The sequence below is a fragment of the Chiloscyllium plagiosum genome, chromosome 10 (genome assembly GCF_004010195.1).
Source record: "Chiloscyllium plagiosum isolate BGI_BamShark_2017 chromosome 10, ASM401019v2, whole genome shotgun sequence".
NCBI lineage: Eukaryota > Metazoa > Chordata > Chondrichthyes > Orectolobiformes > Hemiscylliidae > Chiloscyllium > Chiloscyllium plagiosum.
The window spans coordinates 5405910-5413955 of NC_057719.1; the positions used below are offsets into that span (position 1 = coordinate 5405910).

General features: G+C 41.6%; 1 protein-coding gene across 5 annotated transcripts in view; it reads right to left on the reverse strand.

Moving 5' to 3' along the window:
• dglucy (D-glutamate cyclase) overlaps window positions 1-8046 on the reverse strand; it is a 123253-nt gene that overhangs the window by 71446 nt on the left and 43761 nt on the right. For 4 of the 5 annotated variants that reach the window (XR_006312687.1, XM_043696939.1, XM_043696936.1 and 1 more), the window contains exon 1: window positions 3382-3465. The exons of the other annotated variant lie outside the window; for it this stretch is intronic. Coding sequence is in view for 3 of the 4 variants with exons in the window: in XM_043696939.1 (XP_043552874.1) it covers window positions 3382-3420 (39 nt within the window). In the remaining variant the exon portion in view is untranslated. Of the gene's footprint in view, window positions 1-3381; window positions 3466-8046 lie in introns of those variants that run through there. 5 annotated transcript variants of the gene reach the window in all.

Sequence of the window (8046 nt, forward strand, 5' to 3'; positions counted from 1 at the left end):
CCAGATCCTGTTGTAATCTGAGGTAACCCTCTTCGCTGTCCACTACACCTCCAATTTTGGTATCATCTGCAAACTTACTAACTTACCTCTTATGCTCGCATCCAAATCATTTATGTAAATGACAAAAAGTAGTGGACCCAGCACCGATCCTTATGGCACTCCACTGATCATAGGCCTCCAGTCTGAAAAACAACCCTCCACCACCACCCTCTGTCTTCTACCTTTGAGCCAGTTCTGTATCCAAATGGCGAGTTCTCCCTGATTTCCATGAGATCTAACCTTGCTAATCAGTCTCCCATGGGGAACCTTGTCGAACGCCTTACTGAAGTCCATATAGATCACATCTACTGCTCTGCCCTTATCAATCCTCTTTGTTACTTCTTCAAAAAACTCAATCAAGTTTGTGAGACATGATTTCCCATGCACAAAGCCATGTTGACTATGGTCACTTATGTGGCCAAATTCCATCCAAATTCCATCTACAAGTTCGCTGATGACACAGACAAAATACAGGAAAGGGATTGAATGCTTGGAGACGTGGTGTAAAAGTTACAAACTCCTCTTCAACACCAGCAAAACTAAAGAGCTGATTATTGACTTCAGGAAACAAGAAAGAAGGGACACCCCTATCTATATCAATGGAGCTGAGGTGGAAATTGTCGAGAGCATCAAATTCCTAGGTGTGATAATCACCAACAATCTGTCCTGGCCCAGCAAAGTTGATGCAATGATCAAGACGACAAAACAATGCCTCCTCTTCCTCAGGTGGGTAAGGAAATTCAGCATGTCCATAAGGTCTCTCACCAATTATCACAGATGCACCATAGAAAGCTTTCTATCTGGATGCATCACAGCCTGGTATGGCAACTGCTTGGCCCATGACCATAAAAACCATAGACAGTTGCAAACACAGCCCAGTCCATCACGTAAATTAACCTTCCATCCATTGACCCCATCTGTACTTTCTCCCTGCCTCAGAAAGGCAGCCAACGTCATCAAAGACCCCTCCCACTCTGGTTATATTTTTTTCCGACTTCTTCCATCCGGCAGAAGATACAAAACCTTAAAACACTCATACCACAGGTTCAAGAACAGATTATTCCCTGTTGTTATTAGAGTTACCAATGGACCTCTCAAATTTCAAATCTAATGTTGATCTTGCTTTTTGTAATCTTCCTTGCAGCCATAACTTTGTATTCCTTGATCTGTTCGATTAACCAATAATCTTTGTATGTTTTAATCTGCCTGTAATGCACAATAGATAACACTTTTCATTATACCTCAGTACATGTGACAATAATAAATCAAATCACTTATCCCTAGGTGATATTGCCAAGTGGAAGTATCTCTAACAGGATGAAAACACAAAACTGTGGGAGACAAGCAATGCTAGGAAATTTAAATGAGTGATTTCCTGGGTGACGGACAGCATAGCACTTCAGGCAGGAATGCAACCCCTCATCCACTAGAACTCTCATTCCAAAAAATGTATGGTCATTTTTTGGGAGAATTGGGTACTCTCTGTCTGAATGATTCATTTCACAAAATCACAGAATTGTTATCGTACAGAATGACCAAAGCACCGAATGTGTTTCTCTGACTGTCTCTCTGTAGCTGGCACATTCTTCCTTTTCAATTTACTCTTGAATGCCTCAATTGAGCCTGCCTCCAGTATACCTTCAGGCAGTATATTCCAGATCTTAACAACCCACTGTGTATAAAAGTTGCCCCTCATGTTTCCATTGTGTCTGTTACAATTACTTTAAATCTATGTCCTCTCATTCTGTGGGAAAGGTTGCCCTTATCTGTTAAAGAGTCATTGAGATATACAGCTTGGAAACAGACTCCTCGGCCCAACTCATTCATGTCAACCAGATATCCTAAATAAATCTAGTCCCATTTGCCAGCATTTAGTCCATATCCCCCAAACCCTTCCTACTCATATAACCATCCCGATGTCTTTTAAGTGTTGTAATTGTACCACCTTCACCACTTACTCTGGCAGCTCATTCCTTACATGCATTACCCTCTGCATGAAAAAGTTACTCCTTAGATCCCTTTTAAATCTTTTCCCTCTCACCTTAAACCAGCCTATTCAGCCTCGCCCTGTAGCTCAAATCCTTCAACTCTGCAACATCCCTGTAAATCCTTTTAGAACCCTTTCAAGTTTCACAACATCCTTCCTAGACCAGAATTGCATGCAGCATTCCAATAGTAGCCTAACCAAAGTCATGTGCAGCTGCAACCTGATCGCCCAACTCCTATACTCAATGCACTGACAATAAAGGCAAGCAATACATACTCGTTCACTGTTCTGTCTACCTGTGACTCCACTTTCAAGGAACTATGAATCTGCATTCCAAGGTTTCTTTGTTCAGCAACACTCCCCAGGACCTTGCCATTAAGTGTATAAGTCCTGCCTTGATTTGCCTTTCCAAAATGCTGCATCTCACAATTTGTCTAAATTAAACTCCTCGGCCCATTGACCCATGTGTTCAAGAGCCCTCTTTCAGAACCCTCATGATCTTGAATAATTTGATCACATCACTCCTGAGTCCCTGTCCAAGGAAAACAACTCCATTTCTCCATATACATAACAAATTTTCCTCATCCCTGGAATCATTCTTGTGATCTTTTCTGCATTTTCTCCAAAGCCTTCACATCTTCCCTAAAGTGTAGTATACAGAACTGGATGCAATACTCAGTTAGGCCATACCAGTGTTTTACTGAAGTTTAACATAATCTCTTTTCTCTTGTATGCTTCTATTATTGAAGCCTAATACACGGAATTCTTTATTCATCACTCTCTCAAGCTGTCCTGCGACGTTGAACGGCCAATGTGAACTCCTGTGTTCCTGCCTCACTTTGAGAATTATACTTTTTATTTTAAATTGTATTTCCATGTTCTTTCGACCAACATGAATCACTTCAGACATTTCTGTAATGAATTTGATCTGCCAGTTTTCTGCCCATTCTAACAACCTATGTCTTTTTAAGTTCTACATTATCCACCTTAGTTTACATGGTTTCTTACCATCTGTGCATTTTGAAATTGTGCCCTGTACATCAAGGTGTAACCTATTCTTCACTCCAGAATCACACAACTGTGGAATTCTTTACCTTCCTTAATCTCACAATTTTCTCCTGCAATTTACAGACTTTTAACCAACACACCTCCCCACCCCCTCAGTTTCTTGTCACCTAACCACCACTTCTTGCTTTTCCTGTTTCTTTCTCTTTTACAGGTTTTCAATCTCAATGCTAAATCTGAACTTCGGACTGTGGTTTCTAACCAGTGTTCTCAATGTCCTACGAAAAAAAAGGTGTGTAATAATCAAATATCCAAAAAACCTTTTCACCTTCACTCTGACTGTACAGTACCTCATTGCTCATCGAAGGATCCAAGTTTTCAGAATCCATTGTCAAATGAAAATACTCTTCATGAAAAGGCAGCAAAATAAATAAGATTTCTCAACTCAGTCAAAACTGAATTTAATTAAAGTTTAACCAGGATTACTGAGGAGATGATTCAGTCACTATTACTTAGCTGCACTTTGTCTAATGGTTAATGCTAGTTCACCAATTTTATGGAATTGAAAGATCCAGTTTAGCTGCAAATGTTTCTGCCAAGTCATGCTGAGTACAGCAATAACTTTGGACATACCTGCAGTGAGTACAAAGGCCTGTATAATACATAAATTGTCCTATTTTTCCATCAGAGTATTGGGACGTAGGATGTTGTCCCTTAAAACCGCAGATTGTGACAATTCATGGACTCCCAGCCCATCCATTTATTTTGAGTGCTCGGGAGTCTGTGAATCATATAGGTTGTGGGCAAATGCAGTGTAATTTGTAGATGGTAGACACAACTGCTATTGAGTGTCAGTGAAGGAATGAATGTTTGTGGATGGGGTGCTAATCAAGTGAGCTGTGTTGTCCTGGATATGTTAAGCTTCTTGTGTGTTGTTGGATCTTCACTCATCCAGGCAAGTGAAGAGTATTCCATCACATTCATGAATTGGGTCTTATAGATGATGGATAAGGTTGGGAGTCAACAGGTTATTACAACCAGCTGACAATGTTCCCCTGAATACCAATGACTCCAGCTTTATTAAGGATCCTCAACGCCACAGTCAAATGCAGCTTTGGTGTCAAGGTCTGACTCCCACACCTGACCTTCAGAATTCAGCTCTTTTGTCTATGATTGAACTAAGCTGTGGTGAGATCAGGAGCTGAAAGGCCCTGGCAGAACCCAAATTGGGTGTCACTGAGCAGGCCATTACTAAGAAAGTGTTGCTTGATAGCACTGTTGATGACACCTTCCATCACTTTTCTGTAGATTAAGAGTAAACGGATGGGATGAAAATTGATTGGGTTGGATTTGTCCACTTTTTGTGGACAAGATAAACCTGGTTAATTTTCCACACTGTCAAATAGGTGCCAGTGTTTTGGCTGTACAGGAACAGCTTGGCTAGGGGCGTGATAAATTGTGGAGCACGAGTGGTGCTTGACTAATCTGGAATTTTTTGAGGATGTAACTATGAAGATGGACATGGGACAGCAGTGGATATAGTGTACCTGGACTTTCAGAAAGCCTTTGATAAAGTCCCACATTGGAGATTAGTGAGCAAAATTAGGGTTCATGGTATTGGGGGCAAAATACTGACTTGGATTAAAAATTGGCTGACTAACAGGAAGTAAAGAGTAGTGATAAATGGGTCCCTTTCTGAATGGCAGGCGGTAACCAGTGGGGTACCACAAGGTTTGGTGCTGGGACTGCAACTGTTTACAATATACATTAATGATATAGATGAAGGTATCAAAAGTAATATTAACAAATTTGCTGATGACACACAGCTGGGTGGCAGGGTGAAATGTGAGGAGGATGTTATGAGAATACAGGGTGACTTGGACATGCTAGGTGAGTGGACGGATACATGGCAGATGCAGTTTAATGTGGATAAATGTGTGGTTATTCACTTTGGTGGCAAGAACAGGAAGGCAGATTACTATCTAAATGGAGTCAAGTTAGGTAAAGGGGAAGTGCAATGAGATCTAGGTGTTCTTGTACATCAGTCAATGAAAGCAAGCATGCAGGTACAGCAGGCAGTGAAGAAAGCTAATGGCATGCTGGCCTTCATAACAAGAGGGATTGAATATAGGAGCATAGAGGTCCTTCTGCAGCTGTACAGGACCCTGGTGAGACCGCACCTGGAGTATTGTGGGAAGTTTTTGTCTCCAATTTTGAGGAAGGACATTCTGGCTACTGAGGGAGTACAGCGTAGGTTCATGAGGTCAATTCCTGGAATGGTGGGACTATGATATGTTGAGAGGTTGAAACGACTGGGCTTGTATCCACTTGAGTTTAGAAGGATGAGAGGGGATCTGATTGAGACGTATAAGATTATTAAAGGATTGAACACTCTGGAGGCAGGAAGCATGTTTCCACTGATGGGCGAGTCCAGAACCAGAGGACACAGTTTAAAAATAAGGGGTAAGCCATTTAGAACAGAGTTGAGGAGAAACTTCTTCACCCAGAGAGTGGTTGACATATGGAATGCTCTGCCCCAGAAGGCTGTGGAGGCCAAGTCTCATGATACTTTTAAGAAAGAGATGGATAGAGCTCTTAAAGATAGTGGAATCAAGGATTATGGGGATAAGGCAAGAACAGGATACTGATTGTGGATGATCAGCCATGATCATAATGAATGGTGGTGATGGCCCGAACGGTCGAATGGCCTACTCCTGCACCTATTGTCTATTCAGTACTATTGCAGGGGCTGTCAGAGCCCATAGCCATTGCAGCACTCAATATCTTCAATTGTAATAGCTGAAGACTGGCAACTGCAAAGCTGGGGACTTCTGGAAGACACCATCTACTCGGCACTTATGGCTGAAATTTATTGCAAATGTACCAGCCTTATCTTTTGCACTGAAGTGCTGGGCTCCCTGTCATTGAAGATCGAGTTATTTGCGGCGTTTTCTTCTTCAGTGAGATAATTGTCCACCACCAGTCATGAAGGACTGCAGTACTTAGATCTGGATAGTTGGTTACTTATCACTTGCAGCAGCATGAAGTAGTCTTATGTTGTAGCTTCACCAGGTTGACATTCATTTTTAGTTATGTCTCATGCTGCACCGGTCAGCATTCTCACTAATTTCTTTCTCTTCTACAGGGACCTCTGAGGTCCATGCATGGCAATGAATTCCAGAACTGTACAACAATGCTGGGAACAGTGTCTTTTGTACTGTGCGGGAAATGCTGGGCATTAGATTGAGACTGTGTTGGAGTACATTCTTATGAATACTGTCATGGATACATATATCTGCATCAAACAGATTTGTGAGAATGAAGTAATGCATTTTTTTCCCTTTGTTTGCTCCTTTACTTGCAGATTCAGTCCAGCAGCCATGTCCTGTAGAACTCAACTGGGTCAGTCAGTAGTGCCACTGCCAAAGATGTTTCTAAATTCCAGACTATTATTGAATTCAAATTCCACCATCTGTCATGGAATTTGACCAGGTGCCTAGAACATTATCTGGGTCTCTGTATTACTAATCCAACAACAATACCACTGGATATCATAATGTCAGAAAGGTGGCAGCCAATGTGCAAAGTAGGTTCCACAAACAGCAATGGTAATGTATTTCCGTGACATTTTGCTGAGGGATTAATATTGACTCAGGCCTGCTGGTGAAAGGCCTGTCCTAGCTGAGATGTTCTGTCCATGACCAATACCATAACTTGCTTCTGTTTTGTTTCTTTTTAATACTCACATTGGCCATAGTAAGGTTGTTCTTTTATTATTGTGGCGATGTTTCTCCTTTATCATGGTTATTCTGTCCTTGGTTTTTTTTGAGAGGTGCCGAAATATCTGAACTGGCTACTTTAATAATGGCTAACAGATGCTGCCTAAGTCAATAATCAGAAAAGGCTCTTAGGTTTTTTAAAAAACACTTGTACAATAAAAGGGGAGTAGCCAGTTGTCCCAGTTCAGGGCTTTTTTTTCTAGTTATGGGTTAGTTTTTAATTGGGGACCCAAAGGCACAGCTCCATGCTGAACATCTCTCTCTTGTAAGAACCTGTGTTTGAAGTTATCTTTTTTGCCAAGGGGTGTGTTCATGGGATGTTGTAGGAAAACCAGAATAGCTCTTTGTTAAGTTGCGTTTTCATGTTGGTTGGGTTTTCAGATATGTTATTCTAAATTCGATTTTCTTTTGTTCATGTATAAATAAATTCTATTTTGTTTAAAACTGAGTAGTTTGACCAGCTGTGTCGCTCCTGGAATATTCAACTTACATCTGCTTAAAACAACTAGAAATGTTTTGAGGGGGTCTGGCTTGAGCCATAACAGATTGGGGGCTCTTGCCAGGATTTGTTCTATAGTTTGGATTTGGGATTAGTGGTAGGTGTCAATGATTTTTGTTCCAGGCCTTGAACTCAGTTGATTTAAACTGTGCTTGCTGTAGTAATGGCCCTTTCAGTCATAGAGATGTACAGCATGGATACAGACCCTTCGGTCCAACCCGTCCATGCCGACCAGATATCCCAAACCAATCTAGTTCCACCTGCCAGCATCGGGCCCATTTCCCTCCAAACCCTTCCTATTCATATGCTCATTCAAATGCCTTTTAAATGTTGCAATTGTACCAGCCTCCACCACCTAATTCCATACACGCACCACCTTTTGCATGAAAAAGTTGCCCCTGAGGTCTCTTTTATATCTTTCCCCTCTCACCCTAAACTTATGCCCTCTTGTCCTGGACTCCCCGATCCCAGGGAAAAGACTTTGCCTATTTATCCTGTTCATGCCCCTCATAATTTTGTACACCTATATAAGGTCACCCCTCAGCTTCCGACGCTCCAGGGAAAAACAGTCCCAGCCTGGTCAGCCTCTCCCTATAGCTCAAATCCTCCAACCCTGGCAACATCCTTGTAAATCTTTTCTGAACCCTTTCAAGTTTCACAACATCTTTCTGATAGGAAGGAGACCAGAGTTGCACGCAATATTCCAACAGTGGCCTAACCAATGTCCTGAACAGTCG